This window comes from Asterias amurensis, chromosome 17 (genome assembly GCF_032118995.1).
Source record: "Asterias amurensis chromosome 17, ASM3211899v1".
Classification (NCBI taxonomy): domain Eukaryota; kingdom Metazoa; phylum Echinodermata; class Asteroidea; order Forcipulatida; family Asteriidae; genus Asterias; species Asterias amurensis.
The window spans coordinates 8661636-8679558 of record NC_092664.1 but is presented as its reverse complement, the minus strand read 5'-3'; the positions used below and the strand labels follow the sequence as shown (position 1 = coordinate 8679558).

At 39.1% G+C, this 17923-nt stretch overlaps 2 protein-coding genes across 4 annotated transcripts in view; one reads left to right on the top strand and one right to left on the bottom strand.

Annotated features, from left to right (window-relative positions):
* Nucleotides 1-17923, bottom strand: part of LOC139949446 (sperm-associated antigen 1-like) — a 39662-nt gene that overhangs the window by 12796 nt on the left and 8943 nt on the right. Inside the window, exons 1-12 of one of the 3 annotated variants that reach the window (XM_071947779.1) lie at nucleotides 13236-13365; nucleotides 11856-12013; nucleotides 9758-9832; nucleotides 8989-9073; nucleotides 8551-8664; nucleotides 7535-7706; nucleotides 5809-5867; nucleotides 4962-5061; nucleotides 4278-4355; nucleotides 3528-3634; nucleotides 1398-1872; nucleotides 282-456 (exon numbers count right to left, since the gene is read on the bottom strand). In XM_071947779.1, coding sequence (XP_071803880.1) covers nucleotides 282-456; nucleotides 1398-1872; nucleotides 3528-3634; nucleotides 4278-4355; nucleotides 4962-5061; nucleotides 5809-5867; nucleotides 7535-7706; nucleotides 8551-8664; nucleotides 8989-9073; nucleotides 9758-9832; nucleotides 11856-12001 — 1586 coding nt within the window. In that variant the 5' untranslated portion in view covers nucleotides 12002-12013; nucleotides 13236-13365. Of the gene's footprint in view, nucleotides 1-281; nucleotides 457-1397; nucleotides 1873-3527; nucleotides 3635-4277; nucleotides 4356-4961; nucleotides 5062-5808; nucleotides 5868-7534; nucleotides 7707-8550; nucleotides 8665-8988; nucleotides 9074-9757; nucleotides 9833-11855; nucleotides 12014-13235; nucleotides 13366-17923 lie in introns of those variants that run through there. The other 2 variants (XM_071947782.1, XM_071947781.1) reach the window with 2 other exon arrangements.
* Nucleotides 13527-17921, top strand: LOC139949447 (uncharacterized). The gene is made up of 5 exons (XM_071947783.1): nucleotides 13527-13682; nucleotides 13906-14030; nucleotides 14635-15492; nucleotides 16743-16927; nucleotides 17462-17921. Exons 2-5 carry the CDS (start codon nucleotides 13964-13966, stop codon nucleotides 17564-17566), a joined length of 1215 nt encoding a protein of 404 aa, XP_071803884.1. The 5' UTR covers nucleotides 13527-13682; nucleotides 13906-13963; the 3' UTR covers nucleotides 17567-17921.

Genomic DNA, 17923 nt, shown 5'->3' with positions numbered 1-17923 from the left:
TCTTTTCTCCATGGGGTTCATGGCTATAGACCTTTAATCACGATGTGGTCATCTTGATTTTACTCCATTCCAACTTATTGTAACCAAACTGAGGCAAGACGAAATAATAGTCTGGTGCCATGCACAATGAATTTTAGCATTCATTACTGTTATTGGAAACAGGGATTATGACCAAGATGATGACAGTGTGATAAAGGTCTGTAGTGATTAAGTTTGTTTTTCTGAGAGTCCTTGGCTTCACAAACAGAATTAATAAATCAAATGAGAGAAAAAGGGCTTACTTTTCCAGTGTTTCATAAGCCGAAGCTCGACGAAGCAGCACTTTGGTGCTGTAGGGCTGGATGGCAAGCGCCAAGTCGCAGTCAGCGATCGCTTCCTTCAGATGGCCTGTCTTGGATTGGCAAGCTGCACGATTACTGTACAGTGTCGCCAACGCCAAGGAAAAGGATTCTTTTTCTGTGTAAACAGAATTTAAGAAATGTCAGAAAAATCATTACAGTACTCCTTTCATTTTTTAAACATGGATAGTTAGTAGTTAGTTTAATAGGTAGATAGTCCAGTTTATGGTTTTACACTCGTGGCCACTAGCCAAATTACAGTAAGAAATTCACTTTATACCAAAACAGTTGCAAGATTTAGTCTGTAACATAATGGTCCAATCTTGATTTTGTTTTAATGTTGTATCTGCGTATCGAGTACAACAATTTCCCAGAACAAAAATGTTGTATTATGGAGCAGAAAAACTTGCTAATTACAGAAAAGTTTTGCTAAACAGAAAAAGGTTACTAGCCAAATTACATCAAGTTTTTTGCTAAGCAAAGATACTTGCTCAGCACGGCCAAATTTAATGAAGCTGCTTAAGCACAAAAAGTCGCTAAACACATCAAAACTATGCTTACCAGAATAAGGTTAACAGCCAAATTACCAGCTCACACACTATCTGTGGCTGGTATCCTGCTTATTTTTGCTAAGCAGAAATTGTTAAGGCATTTTTTTCTGCTTAGTCAGCTCTAATAAATTGGGCCCAGATGGTGAATTTTGCCCAAATTTCGAATGAAAAGGGGATGCTTTCACACACTGAACCAGCCAGCAGGATCACTTGGAGGGAATGATAACTTATCCTCGGGTGTTTTCACTGGCATAAGCCTATTCCAAGTTCCAGCTGCACATGGGCTTTACTGCTGACCACGCAATTTGTTGCTCTCCCGTGACCTATTGACAATACCAGCACGTATCGTCAAAAGGTCACTAGAGAGCCCCAAAAGGTCACTAGAGAGCAACAAATTGCGTTGTCAGCAGTAACAGACACGTGCAGCTGGAACTCCGAATAGGCTTATTGGGCCACTGGACCACTGTTAGGGGAGAACGTTAATTTCAGACTGTGATGAGGTTCATACCTGGCAGTATCTTGTTGATAGCCTTGGAGTATTTCTCCATGGCCTCCCCGTACTGCCCAGCCTTGAACAGCGTGTTCCCACTGTCCTTCAACTTGATCACATCACCAGGGAGCTCTGGGGGCGGTACGACCGGGGCAGCGGGCTTCACCGGTGGAAGCTCAGTAACTTTTGCATCCTGCTTTTTCTCAACTGGTTGCTCTACTTCCTTAACTCTGCCATCACCACCATTCATGTGGTTTAATTCCTTGACGCTTGCGCCGTCGTCAGAGGTAGGTGACCCCGTCCCGTTGACGAGTAACCTTTGACCTCCGGCTTCATCCTCGCTGTCGCTGTCCCCTTCCACCTCCTGAATGACCATCCGTTTACCCTTGGAGTTGGACGACGTCTTGTTTGGGAGAGCCTTGGCCCCTTTTTTGCCCCCCGCCATCTTCTGTTCTGGGTTGTCCTCCTTGGTGAGGATGTCGGCTAGGAGATCCTTCAAAATCAATCGGGTTTTCAAATGATAGTATTAATAAATGTTTGTGGAACTCCCACTACACAAAGCGACAATGATACTATTGAAGCTTGTGAAACGGTCGACTTATTCTAAAAATTAATAGTACTCAAATTGTTAACAACATTTTTTATGTTAATTTTAACTGTGATTTATTGTAATTTTGCCTTCGGCAACTAAGTTGAATAATAAACAAAAAACATAAATGTAGGCCTAGAACTACTGTACAAGGAGGCCCAAATGTTTCCCAGAGACTTTTAAAGTAAGATTTCCTAATGAAACACGCCCTTAGCAAAACAAAAATGGCTTTGCCCTCTGAAAGATGAGACTCAAGACCTATGAATAGCAAGATATTAATTTAGGCCTATTTTACTCAAATTTCAGCTAAAATATGTAAAACGAACACATTGAAAAAAATACAGTTAGAACCTAGGGATAATATTAAACACGTCAGTAGTCTAGGAAAATATTGATGTAAGAATACATGAAAAAGTAACAAAAAATATGGTGAGTAGCAATTATCATTGCTGTTATCCCTCCTTTTCCAATTAATACATGTAGGAGGGTTAACTGCGTTAAGTGTAGTAAAATCACCATATATAGTATCACATACACAAAGGTTCATCAATCAATCAAAATCACAGTGGATGATCTTAAATAGCCAGACAGTATTGGATTGACTGTATACCTGCATACAGTGATATTAAATAAGCATGATATGTCACATTGCAAGATGGCATAGGCTTATCTATCATTTAAAACAACAATATTTTATTAAACGGTCACACAGTAAGAGGGTTGAATGATGTAATTAATACAACGGAGAAAAACAATGAGAATGCAGTGATTTTTGAGCCCTTTAAAAAAGAACGGAGTACATACATGTAAACAAAACAGACAGGTAAATATTTGCAAGTATATATGAAAACAATACAGACAATATTCACAAATGAGTTTGAAACTTCCCAATCAAAACAGTTGAATACAATAGTTAAAATGCACATATTTGAACAGTTCACTGATCATGCAACAACAGTTGGTTATGTTTCAAAGCATCAGACAAAAAACACAGGTAGAACATTTAAAATATGGAAAACAAATTTTATGTATAACAGGTTTATAAAAAATGTTAGAAAAGTTCAAACAAAGAGTGAAGAGCAGTCCTTAAAGGTTTCAGTTTCTATGTGATGAAGAAAGAGAATAGAAATGGTTTGCAAAGCTCTGCTGTATTTCTTTTAACCCCTTGCATCAACCTCACCTCAGGCTGCTGTTCATTTTGAGAGTAAACGGGGCTACTTTAAAACGCTGCTTTATTTAGTGGTAAGCAAAATTTCCTGTCAACTGTCTGACTGCAGCAGAAATAATTGCTTAAGCATAAGTGTGTTTCACAGGTTAACAAGAAAATGAGGCGGCAATCTTGCGCGTTTACCATGGATTTGCGTTGTTACATCATTCTTTTATATACAGTAAGCAGCGTAAGGTTAACATGCCTTTTTGAGTGCTTGCCGTTAGCAGCGCGCTTTGAAATGGAAACCGGTACAGCAAGCAGAAAATCATTCATTAAGCAGCTCTATGAAATTGGAACCAGGTAAGCGCAATAGTGACACATGGCCTAATTACGAGAGTTTCAACTTTACCTTGGCCTGCTTATTGTTCGGCTCTGCTTTTAGGACTGCCTCCAAATCTTCTTTTGCCGCAACAAATTCCTTCAGAGATTTCCTTGCTGTCCCTCGTCTCAGTAAAGCTGGATGAAACAAGAGTAAAACTGTTAAGGTACCAAATCCTCCAAAAATCTTGATAAAGGAAAGTGTCTGACTTCGTAAGGAAGGGTGCTGCCTGCCCAAATAACAACTGTTTATCATGGGACTGGTATACAAATCTTATCAGAGTGCAAATATTTGGGTGTTGAGTTACTGTAGAGTGGAGTATTTTGATGAATTTGGTACTGTACCCCAACAAATCACTCTAAGCCTGGTGCCAGGTATACCAATCTTATCAGAGTCTAAATATTTTGATGTTGAATTTTCATAGAAAGTTTTTCATAATTCAACCTGTGATCTCTAGAAGCCTACATTTAACACTGTTTTTGGCTTATATAAAGACAAGCCCAAAGCAAATGGCAAGTTTATTACAACAATAAAACATCCATTGGCTACTCAACCAATCCCTGCAGACGCACTCACTCTGCCCACATTATCCGCCTCTCTGATCACAAAAACACAGCCAAAAATGCTGTAACTAGCCACCAAGGCGTTTTCTTAACAGAAGTCACATATTTTCTTCAACCGTAAAGGAAAATAATCATAAATCCACAAATCTAGACTTTATACTAACAGGCTACAAATGGGTAAAGTTCATTCTCAAAAGTTCTGAAATCCTCAACTAACCTTTAATATTCTCAGGTTCCAGCTTTAACACTTTAGTGCAATCCTCAACGGCGCCGGTAAACTGCCCCAGTTTAATTCCTGCAAAAAAGAGGAAGAAAAAAAAATTAATTTAAAAAATGTGGTGAATTAAAAAATGTACATTTTTTGTTGGTGGGGTACATGGGGTGCATCATTCCTTTCCATAGGGGACACTTTTGGCAAATTAACTGCATTTACATTTTTAAGGGATTTAAAAAAAAATTAAAAAGCTTGAAGCCATTGGACACTTTTGGTACAGAAAAAAAATTAAAAGTTCACAGATTTACAAATAACTTACCGGGTTTACAGAAGGTAATGGTAAAAGACTTCTCTTGAAATATTATTATTCCATGAAATGCTTTTGAAATAATATTCCATGAAATGCTTCCTGCCACAGCGAAACGTGCGGAAACAAGGGTGGGTTTTCCCGTTATTTTCTTCCGACTCCGAGGACCAATTGAGCCTAAATTTTCACAGGTTTGTTATTTTTTATATAAGTTGTGATACACGAAGTGTGGGCCTTGGACAATACTGTTTACCGCAAGTGTCCAATGGCTTTAAAGTACGGGAGTACATGTAACACTATAATTACACAACTGCGGGAAGATTCCACAAGTTTGATTGGCAGGAGGGTGCGGCTAAGGTCATGGCTAATTAAATACTTACTGGCCAAGGAGCGGTTGTTGTAGGACGGCGCAGACGGGATAACTGATATACTTCTGGTGTAATATTGAACAGCTTCGTCAAAGTCACCAGCTTTGAAGGCCTTTTAGAAAGAGAAAAATAAATCAGATTTATAGATTCTACTCCTAGAAAGAGAAGGATAAATCAGATTTATAGATTCTACTCCTAGAAAGAGAAAAATAAATCAGATTTATAGATTCTACTCATACACGTAAGTTCCAAACATATTTTTATCTTTTTATTCCAGCATCCTCAAGAAAACGATCACAGCATACTGATCAAAACAGTGAAATGACAACTACCTGTTCTTTTCAAAACCAACACTACTCAAACAAAAAACTACACATGTTGCAAGAGCAAACCTCACCAGATGTATGTACTTCTAAGTTTCTGTATAGTTTTTTTTTTATTGTATTCTTAGGCACCTTGAGCACTCTAAGGGGGAACATGTGTGCATTATGAATTTTGTTATCATTATTATTTTGATATCAAATAATAAACCACAAGGGAAACTGACTGGGTACATTTTTAAATGATTTTGGTTGAACAAAGAAAAATTGACTAAAGCAGGATGTGAACCAACGACCTCCGAATTTAACTTGCCGGCGCTCTACCAACTGAGCTATCTAGCCCTATATTGGCGGTGTCCCTATTTTGTCAATATCTTTGTTTGGGGGTGCCAGTCAGTAGCCAAACAACCGTTAACTGCCGTGTAGGCAGGGATCACACCTAAATTACGATACAACCTCGGAAGCGGCAGCCAGGGGATCACCTTAAGGGGATGCGACTTAAGGGGATGCTGTATTAACAAAATTATTTTGTTTTTTACCTCATTTCCTTTGTCTTTTTCCTTGTTGGCCACCAGTTCTCGGTCTGCATCTGACATTCCTAAGGAGAAAAAAAAGTGTTTTAAAACAAAAAGTTTCAATGACAATTCCAGAACGGGCTGGTTAAACCTTAAAGGGAAGGTACACGTTTGGTAGTAACTCAAAACAAATATTAACTTAAAAACTGACTTGGTAACGAGCATTGGGGAGCTGTTGGTAGTATAAAACATTGTGGGAAACGACTCCCTCTGAAGTAACGTAGTTTTTTAGAAAGAGGTAAATTCTCACTAAAATAATAAAAGACTTCTAGCTAGAAGTCTTTTATTCTTATCTGAAAGCACACAAATTCGTCCAACAAGGGTGTTTTTTCTCTCATCATTTTCTCGCATTTTCGAAGACCAATTTAGCTCAAATTTTCACAGGCTTGTTATTTTATGCTTGGGATACACCAAGTGAGAAGACTGGTCTTTGACAATTCCCAAACATGTACCTTCCCTTTAAGAGATAAATGTAGACGTCGGATTTTGTCATTGAAGGGGGGCCAGATTTATTTGTTTTCATAGGGCACTTCAAAGGGTCAGCGGGAAGAGAAAGGAAGGAAGAAAGGGGAAAGCACAGAAAAGTAACGCAAGCCCGAACCTACATGTTGATGGCTTGTGTTATTTATATCAACATGTTCAATATTACAGATCACACCGAAGAAACAAAGACCAAGAACATTTGCTAATATCAACAATTTGGGAGTTATATATGAAAGGAAATTCATAAAGTAAGAAATTTTACAACTTATTTTGATGAAAAAAAATCTTCAAGGTAATTTTGTCAAAATGGCCTTTGAACAGAAGCTTGTTTAAGAATGTGTGCGCCACACTTGACTGGTGGTCAAGCACCTTTCGGTCACCAGATGTTACGTCAAAACAATGGACCGATCCGGCCTGTCAATCAAACTGTGCGCGTTCACCCATTTGACCAATCACAGCAATGATTGTGGTCGGACAAACTCGGTCATGCATGCGCGTATATTTGGCACGCGCAGCAGAATCGTGCAGAATGTCATTGGGAGTGCTCGTACACGTGTCTTGCTCATGTGCGCGCTGGGCGGAGCTTAGTGGGGAGCCGGAACGGTCCATTCAGAAATGAAGGGGTTAAATCAATCAAACAAAACCATAAATGATTGTAAGTCATACAGTTAAAAGGTCCATCATATAAAAATCATTTAAAATAAATGTATATAAACAAATCAAACATTGCACTGAATCACAAATATGCATCATACATGTCATTGAAATAAACAAATCATACAAGATCAATAAATTAAGTTCACTTAATGCAATAAACTAACCAAATACAAGAAAATCAAATTTTCAAACACCATATATTACTAACAATAACAATCATATGTAGTTCTCATATATAGACGATGTGACCTCTGTTTACAAAAAGAGTGACCGTGTACTTTACATTCAAGGGATTCCTGTCAAGCAAGATGGGAAATTTAAAATATTCGGTCATAATTTCAACAAATTCACATGTTATTAGAAACGCCAGAGCTTGACGCCAGTGCGCTTGACCACTCAGCCATGACAAATTAACCATATGGATACATGTAAATTGCAAGAATCATTTGAATCAGGTACATTTCCACTCACCTATATTAAGTCAACTGAAACAAAATTTCAAAAACATAATTTTTTGCCCTTCAATGTAGAAAATAAATCATGCACTAACCTTCTGTTTTGATAATGCTGGCAAGGTCTGCCTTGCGTTTCTGCGCCTTCTTAGCCCCACTCTCTTTATCTACTTCTTCAGCCGCAGTATCAACGTCAAATTTATCCCATGCCCGGTAATCGGAGGATTTGATCCTGTCTGGAGACGGCTTGGCCCAGCACTTGTCTTCATTCTAAGAGCGAAGCAAAGGATCATACCATATTTGAGATTCAATATTTAAAGCCATTGGACCCTTTCGGTACAGAAAAACAAAAAAAGTTCACAGATTTACAAATAATTTACAGGGTTTACAGAAGGTAATGGTGAAAGACTTCTCTTGAAAGAAGGTAATGGTGAAAGACTTCTCTTGAAAAAAATATTAGTCCATGAAATGTTTTACTTTTTGAGAAAACGGTAAAACAATATAAATTCTCGTTAGCGAGAATTACAGATTTTTTTTAAACACATGTCATGACACGGCGAAACGCGCGGAAACAAGAGTGGGTTTTCCCGTTATTTTCTCCTGACTCCGATGACCGATTGAGCCTACATTTTCACAGGTTTGTTGTTTTATATATAAGTTGTGATACACGAAGTGTGGGCCTTGGACAATACTGTTTACCGAAAGTGTACAATGGCTTTAAAGCTTGATGTATAACTGTGTACAAAAATGGAGGGTGGATGAGTTTCACAAGTTATGTCAAACTTAGGAACATATACAATGTACCCCCAGTAGTATCCATCCCTTGGCTAAACATTTTTTGGATGGGTTCCATGTGCTATTATTAGACTATTGTAAAACTTTTATGGTGGTTGCCGGTTGCAGAGTTATAGGCGAGGCATCTGTGGGCGGTGTGAGTGCTTTAAAAGTGAATGGCCTGATTTGAATTTTTGCTTGTTTTACACACTCTTTTGCCCCATTTTAGGTTTGCAAATTGGAAGCTCAAGCAAATTTTAAGGTAACATGAGATCTATGATAAAAGTCTGAATTTAGGATAACAATCACAACAGGCACACTTTGAGGTTTGGAACCTCACCTTCTTCCCTTGGGTGTTGACATTGACAGAATTGCGGACTGGTGGGAGGTCATCATCCTCCTTATCAAGTCCTGAACTGCTGATCGTTGTTGAATTCATCTTAGCTGTCCAGTCCTGCCATAATAAGACGATCTCATCACATTAGAAAGCCAGAATTTTATTATATATTTCATTTTGGGGTTATTTTTACACTACTTCACTGCCACAACACTACAAATAGATAGTTCATACAACCTTTTAAAGAACAATATACATGTATGTACTTAGGTTGGGGCAATTTATTCACTGGTTCACATGTTAATATACCCCCGATGCAACACAAAACATCATAACAACACAAATTTTGTTGTCTGATTTTGGCATGTCCATGTCAAACCCAACACTACACCAGCAGCCCCAAAGTATGTGGGAATGACACAACAAGAAACCCGAAGTTACCTTAATATCCGAGTTCAACTGTTGCTGCTCTTCTTTGTCCAGTCCCATCATGGAGGTTGGGGGCTTGTCCTTTCGGAGTGTCCGGCTGTTTTTGGTTTAAAAAAAAAAATCAACAACTAAACTTTTTGCAAGGAAGCTATACTCAAAATGTACAGCTGCAGAAGTCAATGTACGTTCAAAATTTGCATGTTTGCGCCCCATGCCGATCTTCACTTGCATTATAGACGATGTGACCTCTGACGTCACTCGAAAACCATCATGATTTGCACGCATACCGCCAGGCAAAACCTTTGTGTATTGGCAGCCAGCTAGAAAGTGTATGCAATCTTACCATGACTACGTGTCTTTTTGACCGGCGAAACATGACGTATACAGTGTTTTTTCAACAGAGGGTGGTTTGAATGTAAACAAAGGTCACATCATCTATAGTTTTAGCCAAAGGGGTGTCTGGGTGTCTATGAGACACTCTGTTTTGCATTTGGGCACCCTAAAATTTCCAGCAGTTTTTGTAGCACTTTAACAAATCCTGACTAAAACCTTGATCATGCGTTGCTGGCACACTTGTTAAAGTTTACTTCTAGATAAACTTGTTAAAAATAACAGGTGCAAAATTGTGGACTACAGAAAAATATAGCGTGCCATGCTTCCCAAATATCTACAGTGACTCGCCTTCAGCCTGTTGGATACATGGGACAGGAGCGCTGTATTTTTCTGTATTCCACTGGCGCTTATATGATTGTCATCATATGATTAATAATATTATTACTACCTTTTAGGGTCTAGTTTTTCTATCTGCTTTTCGCAATAAATGATGAGTTCAGGATAAAAACCTTCCTCTCCAGTCCTAGATAAATGAGAAAAAAATATATTGTAATAATTACAATTTACATTTCAATTGCAACAATAGTATTAGACATTATAAATACCCATTAAAGTTAGTTTAGGCAGTCCTAATTGTTGAAAGGTGGTCATCTAACCATTTAAGAATACACTATTATCTGACCATTTAAGAATACACTATTGTGTATGTCTAAAGATTAAAAAAATAGACACTATTATGTATGTCTAAAGATAAAAAATAAAAAAGAACGTAGTCTGATACAAACATAACTGGAGCTGTGAATGTGTATTTGGCACTAGCTGATGTGGGCACAAGGGTAATCGGTACGCAATGCAAAATCTATGTACTTAACGACTTCTTAAAAAGCACTGGCATGTTTACTCGGAGGTCGTTGGTTCAAATCACACTCTAGTAAAATTTTCATTGATCAACCCCAATTTTTTTTGCAAATTAACTTAGTCAGTTTCCCCTGTGGTTTAATTTGAATTAAAAAGTCTTATCCCCTTTTTAAGATCATCCAACTGCTGCAAGGGCTGACTATAGAATTTAATAGACTTTTCAGACTATTAATATTTATGCAGATTTTCTGATGGCCAAAAGAACCTGCCATCGATTTCACAAAACTCTTCCTAACTTAAAGGATTAATTTTATGACTTAGGACGAGTCCCAACCCTACACTGTAGCATGCAGACCTTAAGATTAATCCTAAATTAGGATGAGTTACTCGTCCTAACTCGAGATAAGACGAGTCCTAACTCTTTGTGAAATCGACAGCTGGACATGCTGGAAAGCAAGACTTCAGTAAAAAGAATACCTAAACATTTACACATATGAAACTACGAAACACATGCACCCAATGTTAGCCTGGAAGGTACTGTTCATATGTACGTACAGTATGGTACTTTGTGGAAGTCTGTGGTACCAGTACCAGCTGTATGTACAAAACAGAAACAAACTCATGCACCCACGATAGCCTGGAAGGCCAGTACATGCACTCTGTGGTAGCATGATCACTATGTTGAACAACCCTAAAAATGTCCCCCAAGTACATACATTAGTGTAGACAGACCCAGCTGCAGGAAGTATGAGGCTCTGTAACCAAGCAATGTCATGACTAATACCTGAGTGATGACTACAAAATCGCATGATACATGTACATGTATGTGTATTTGACCCTTGTAAAAAGTAGGAAAATGTTAGCGTCAGGCCTTGACTTACATCTTTGAAAGGGCAAGGCCTTTTTTTCTTTTTGTAAAATGGCACTTTACATTGGTAATTCTTACAGTCTAAGGGAAATTTGTTAAAGGGGCACCAAGGCCAAGCGGCTTTGTGTACAAAGTCATTCCAGGCCTGCAGAGACAATGGCTTACATTTTATTAATTGTCTTTTTTTCAATCTGGGAATGCATCGGTGTGCAACTGGTTGCGCAACCATTTTTGTGTGCAACCCAAGCCATATCAGCGTTTCCACTTAACAGTGGTTTGCTGACCAAACGCCAGTTCAAACACCAAAGAACCAGTCAGAATTCTGTCCAATAGACCGATCCATTAAGCCCCGCCCCATTACGTATTGACCAATCACAACCCGTATCGCAACCAAAAGTCCCACAAATTAAGGTCCGACATGCCTGCGCGGCAGAGTTGTGCAGAAAGGCAGTGTTCTTGCTAACCCGTGCGCCGTGGGTTGAGCCTATTGGATCGGTCTATTAGTCTGTATCCATGTACAATATTATAGGTTGAAAAGAAACTCAAATTACAGACCCTTGAAAAAGCTGACGCACCAGCAAAAAAAACTAGTCCTGTCTGGCAAGACGCTGAAAAAGTTATGGGCAATTCCCTTTATTCCAGTTTTTCTTTACCTCAACTTTTTCTCAAAAGTCATCAGCTACTCATAACTTTTTTAACGTACATGTAATACCTACACTTTTTGTGCTATCTGGTTTCTTTTTTTGTGTTTATACATGTTTGCATGATACGCAAGGGTTGTTATAGTACATGTGTGGATATTTAGGTAATATTGGCCTACCTGAGAGCTCTTAGGATTTTCTCAAGTTCCTTGAGGTCCGTGCATTTTCCGATGTAGCCGTAGTCCATGTGCTCAATAGGGACGGAGTGGCTCGAAGTGGACTTGGCTCCAAGGAGGTTCCGCATCTGGTTACTAGGGCAATCCATGCCTGGCTCTGACTAGAAGTAAAACAATCAGGGTTAACAAACCTCAAACAGAGCTCAATCTATCTTTCTCTACTTCACTTAGTATTTGTTCAGTGAAAAACAGCGGAAAAACGTTGATAACAGCGATTCTGGCTATTCACTTTTATAGCGTAACCAAACTGTATAGCGCTGTACAGTGTAGACCAAGGTATGTAGCTCCGCTTAATCCCCTTGTTTTGAGTCCTAATATTAATCATTGTTATCCGAAGAAAAATCCTTCAAAGCGATCCACATTCCAAAGTCTGATCTCTTCCAAAGTAAGTTCAGATGTAGTTGCTATAACCCTACTGCCGACGGCGTGTCGGCAGGAGGGTTTTGTTATCGCAACTAGTTGAGATGCCTTTTCCATCCATTATTCAGTGAAAAAAAAAAACAGCGAAAAACCATCCTTTTCAGCAATGTTTGCGAAAAACTACTCATTTGTGCACGCTAGTTTGAGTTGCTATGGCCTTTGGTAAGGCTCTTTGACTATCTCTAATGACCTACTAGTTTATTTATTATGTCCACAGCATGCGTCACAATGCATTACGCTCGCCACTCTCCGAGTCTGACTTGAGACTGCGAAAAAAGGTTTATTTAGTCTTTATTAGGGAAAAGTTTCTGTATGGCGCCACCACTTTTTCATTACATATGAAATAATATAGTATCTAATTTACCTCAATTAGATATCCCTTTTGCTTTTATTTTAGTAAAAATGAGTGAAAAAGTGGTGGGTCATACGGAAAGTTATCCTTTATTAGTTAGACTAATCTGTCACAACTATGAACTTTTTCACAACAAAAGTACAACAAATAACTCATGTGTGAGTGTTTGTGACAAGACAACAAAGTTTTCAAACAAAAACAATAAAACACAAATTTAATTTTTAATTAAGATAAAATTGATAGATTTGTTTACACAAATCTGCAGTTACTTGATTTTATAATCATTAGTCTTGAGGGCAGCATCCATAATTTGCACTCGATCCTGACTCCCAAACTTTCGAGTTCCACCCCCCCAACCCTTTTCAGTCCCGCCCACTCCATCGATGCCACCGGATCCGCCGGGTACCGCACGCGCGCACACGACGGACGGACGTGTATTTCGCATAAGTCATTTTTAATTTTTCCCCTCTTAAAAATGTCGGGTGGAAAAACGACATTTGCCATTTATCATCAAACGAGACTTTCACAAAGCTCCAGAAAAGCATTCTCACCTTGCAACCTTTGAAGAAAGCGACAGTTTGCAAAACAGCGGATACAGCTCGTTTTCCAAACTTGCACAAAATTACCCCGTTGAGAAATTCCGTGAAATTTGTTATTGCAAAGCAATCAATGGTGATTTCCCTTGGTGTGCAACCCAGACGTACCGCTATCATTTGACTACAGGGTTCCTTACCCTTTGAGCACCAATCTAACCAAGCTGACTAACTTTGCCAACTGCCACGAGAGGGCGGTATAGCAAGTTTTCATAACATAGCTCGACATTTGTTTTTGTACACAAAAGAAGCAGTTCAACAAGAAAAGTACACGCCCAATTTCCTCTTGAAAACTTTTTAAATTAGGAGATTATAATAACAAAGTGTATCAGATGAGTGAGTATTACGACTAATGAGGATATGACGGAGGGTTACAAGATGATTATCTGTATAGGGACAGAATAGGTAAGAACAAAGAAACCCTTTGTTTGCTTAAGTCAATAAAAATAAATATTGTTATAAAAAATAATATAAAAATTTGTAAATCTGTCTGGTTGGATATTGTTGTTTCCAAAAACGTTTTTAAGTCCCCAAAAATAGTCAATGCACAAACTGAGCAAAATTACACCGTAAAATACGGCCATAAAATAAAAACCCAACCCTGTCTGAATTCATTTCTATTTTTCAGAAAAAAGGGTGAACAAAACATCATGTGGTGTGTGGAAAACTGATGAACTGAGCTGAAAATGAGGATGGGGAAAGAACAAGATGGACGACTAACTTATAGGAACTGTGGAGGCTGGTTCATTGTAGGTATGTAAACTTTAAAGGGTTTTTAAATATTTTTAATCGACAAATACCTCAGACTGGTTTAAGACTGTTCAGATCACTTGGGCTTGGGGTTTAAAATTAAGATGGAAACAAAGCCCTTCTTCCGATATTGTTGTGTCAAGACTTAAAGAGGGGAACTATAATGCTTATTTTAGTTTTTTATTTCAAAAGCAAGAGGTTTTGGTGCGTATTAAATTTGCAAATGCGCCAACATTGTATCGATTTGAGGTAAAACGAAGTACAGCGCCCCAGTTACTGGGTCTACAGTGGTTCTTGAAACAATGCACTCAGAGATTGGCCGCTTCACAAAAGAAAGTTTAACAGTTTAACTAAAGAATGGCCCTTAGCTTGAGTGAATTATGAGCATTCCTGAAAATATCGGCAAAAGAAAAATCACAGACTGATATGATTGATGTCCAGTCGTTAGTTTACTGGCCCTGTGGTCCAGTGTAAAATTTGAGCCTTGCCTTTGACCCTGCTGGTTTTATTTGGTGAGGATGTGTACTTAGTCACTTGTTCCCCCCCACACTTTTTATTTTAAGTAATAATGTAAATTTGATTAAATCTCTTTGATCCCACTCTGCAGTTTTTAGAATTGTCATGCTCCAAGTGGCCATCACGCCTATGGCTCATTCAACGACAGAGCTCCCACCCCTGTTAGAGGTTGATTCCCTAACACCAGAACCTACAACCAGATCACTTGCCAGTACATACCCTCCATTCTTAGATGTAGGAGAAGGTTCACTAAATGAAAGCGTCACAACAACAATTCCTGGTGTATCAGAAGAGTTTAACTCGGCACCTCCAGGGACTGTTTCAACTATTTCAACTTCAGTGAACGCTGTCATAACATCAACTACAGAATGTGTTGATAACTGCACAAAACCCCAGCTCACTGAAGGGGGAACTACAGAGTATGTGGAAACGAGCGAGGAACAATCTGAAATATCAACTCAAACAAAACCATCAACAGTAGTATTCAACTCAACCAGTCAGCCAGAACCAACAACTCTACTAACATCACAGTCTGCTTTTACATCCACTTCAACTCCCGAAACCTCAACACTCAACTCAACATCCACAACACCACGAGTTACAGATGGTTCAACGAGTGTAGTTGACAAATCCACGACAACATTCTCGACTCCACCATCAACACCAGCCACCAACAGTCCTTCCCCCACCCTATCTATCACCCCTTTCCCCACCCTATCTATCACCCCTTATATCACACTTCCAAGTACTCTACAAACAACAACGCCTGTCAGCGAATCTACACCGTCATCCACTACTCAAAACAAGGCATCAACTCAGTACAACTCAAGTACATCCACAGAATATATTGCCACAACGATGACTGATGTAAATAAAAGCGGTTCTGTGCTTACAACACAACAGTGGGTTGGAATAGGCATTGCAATTGCACTAGCTCTTGTACTCTTAGGTGAGTATGCAGAGATGCCAAGTCCAGAGGCCAGCTATGCGTGAGATTTTTCAAAGCTCACCACCCCACCCCCCCCCCCCCCAATTGGCCTTTCGAAATCGCCGCCCAACTTTTTTTTCTTTTTTTTAATAAAAAAATTGCAGAAATTTAATTGTGGACAAAAAAGTGTTCCAAAATGCATCAAAAACCTCTTCAGAATAATTAAAACTCACATGAGGTACACAGGAGATGTTGATGGTTAATGTGGAGGTACGATTGTGTCAGATTATTTCCTTCCAACCTAAAATAAAATCTACTAAAAATGATGTCCAAAATCCTCCGCTCACTTCTTCTGCCTGTTGTGTCTTCGCTAGTGGAGCGCATTTAACGAATTTGCTACAAACGAATCGGGAAAACTTGTGCGCAATAAGCGTTTTGCGCTCTGCTGAATTTTAGCTGAACCTGCTGGGAGAGCAAAAGCGCGCGCAATCTGCAAATTTGCGCTCTGTTTGTACGGCAGCTCAAGTTGATGATTCTGATAAACTGCGTGCAATCTGAAGATTGTGCAAACTTTGTAGAGTGCGTTTTTTGTACACACGAGCGCGATTTGGCAATGCATTGTCGTTAATTTTTATTTTTTTCCCGGTCTGGCCCCAATGCGTGAGAAAATGGTTGCTGTGCGTGTGAGCATGAGACAGAGCCCAAATGCGTGAGTCTCACGCCTAATACGTGAGACTTGGTAGGTCTGGAGTATGTCAAAACTGGTATTATTAAAGGCTCTGGTCACTTTTGGTAATTACTCAAAATATATATTTAGCATAAAAACTTACTTGGTAACGGGCAATGGAGAGCTGTTGATAGTATAAAACAGTGTGAGAAAAATCTCTCTTTGAATAGTTTTTGAAAAAATATGGTTCTTTGAATCTGAGAATGATTTCAGGCCTGATGCCTTTTCTCAGGCATTTGAAAGCACAAACATTTGTGCACTAGCAACAAGGGTGGTGTTTATTTAAATATATTCTTGCAACTTCGGTCCCAAATTGAACTCCAATCTGTTATTTCATGTATGTTGGGATACACCACAAGTGAGAATACTCGTCTCACGTGTCAAATTACTTTAAGGGAGCACCAGTTCCTTTCAAATTAGTATGACAGTACAGGGCTCGGATTTGACACTGGATTCTTGGCATTAGCTTTAGTGGCTTGGGGGGCACTGAAATGACTGACCAAGGTCTAGTAACTCATTAGATTTTTCTTTTCAATATCTGCAGGTGTAGCAGTGATTTTGTTGACCTGGTTGAGAGCCAGACACAACCTGAGCAAGAAACCAATTATCACCGTCAGTAAAATGGAATACGCCCAGAGTACCACCCTGGAGAAGAAGACGGACCCACAGTGGCGGAAAAGTCTAACCATGGCATTGCAGTCCATGAACACACACATTGAAGTACCAACAGTAAGTTTAATTTATGGTGACAGCAATGTGTATAAATGGTGCTTTTCGTGTCCTTCCCAAACAAAGTCAAAGGTATACATTAGCGGGATTCGAACCCATGACCCTTGCATTCTAGAGTGTCAAGAGTCCACCAAGCGTGCACAGTGACCAGAGGCCAGTTCAACTCCTCTTTATCAGGCTAAATCGGTGGGATTCGAACCCATGACCCCCCTTGTATTCTAGTGCAACTGTATTAACCACTGAACCACCGGTGTATAGAGGCCTACTCCATGTACTCGTTGCTTTCTGTGTCCTTTTTGGAATGGTATTAGTAATAATACACAATGTAATGACTGGATGGCATTTACGTCAGCTGTACGACGGACAGTAAAAAATTTAGGGCCCTCCAATCTGTGTTCTTAGAAGAAACATTTGGCTTGAAAATACGTCATCCGAACCACTGATTATATTTTGGTTAAAATTAGATTGAGTTTGGTAAATTTATACTTCTTGTATTAAATGCAAACTTTGTACTTTTCTGGAATTGAATTGAAGGTAACGGATAAAGAGATGCAAGCAGTGGACAATGCAGCATTCAAGGAAGATTCAACTGACCCCAAGACAACCAATCATGACCCTTTACATCTCACAAAGGTTTGAAACCAACCAATGAGGACACTTTTACATCTCACAAAGGTTTGACACCGGCTAATGAGCTAGCTGGAACTCCAAGTTGGCTGCAACAGTATTCCTTTTTTTCTCTTCATGTTGTGGTTTACTTTTCTTTTTGGAGGGGAGGGGGGGCGTGCAGGGGTGTTTGTTGTGTTTTATCCAAGAGAGAGGGTTTCTTCTAAGGAGAAGACAAAAATGTCTTTAAAAAAGTGTGGTCCATGGTTATTGCTGGACTTTTTGAACAAAATTTGTAAGGTGCTGAAGATTTGTTAGTTTTGTTCATCAGCAAATAGTGATGAAATGTTTATCGTAGCCACGATGCTGTGGGGGACGCTAGGTGGCAGC

Bases quoted from the DNA above. Each gene is read 5' to 3' on its own strand.
- LOC139949447 (XM_071947783.1), top strand. From the start codon at position 13,964: ATGAGGATGGGGAAAGAACAAGATGGACGACTAACTTATAGGAACTGT. The intron at 14,031-14,634 runs GTATGTAAACTT...CCCACTCTGCAG, and splicing joins TGGAGGCTGGTTCATTGTAG to TTTTTAGAATTGTCATGCTC. The intron at 16,928-17,461 runs GTAAGTTTAATT...ATTGAATTGAAG, and splicing joins CACACATTGAAGTACCAACA to GTAACGGATAAAGAGATGCA.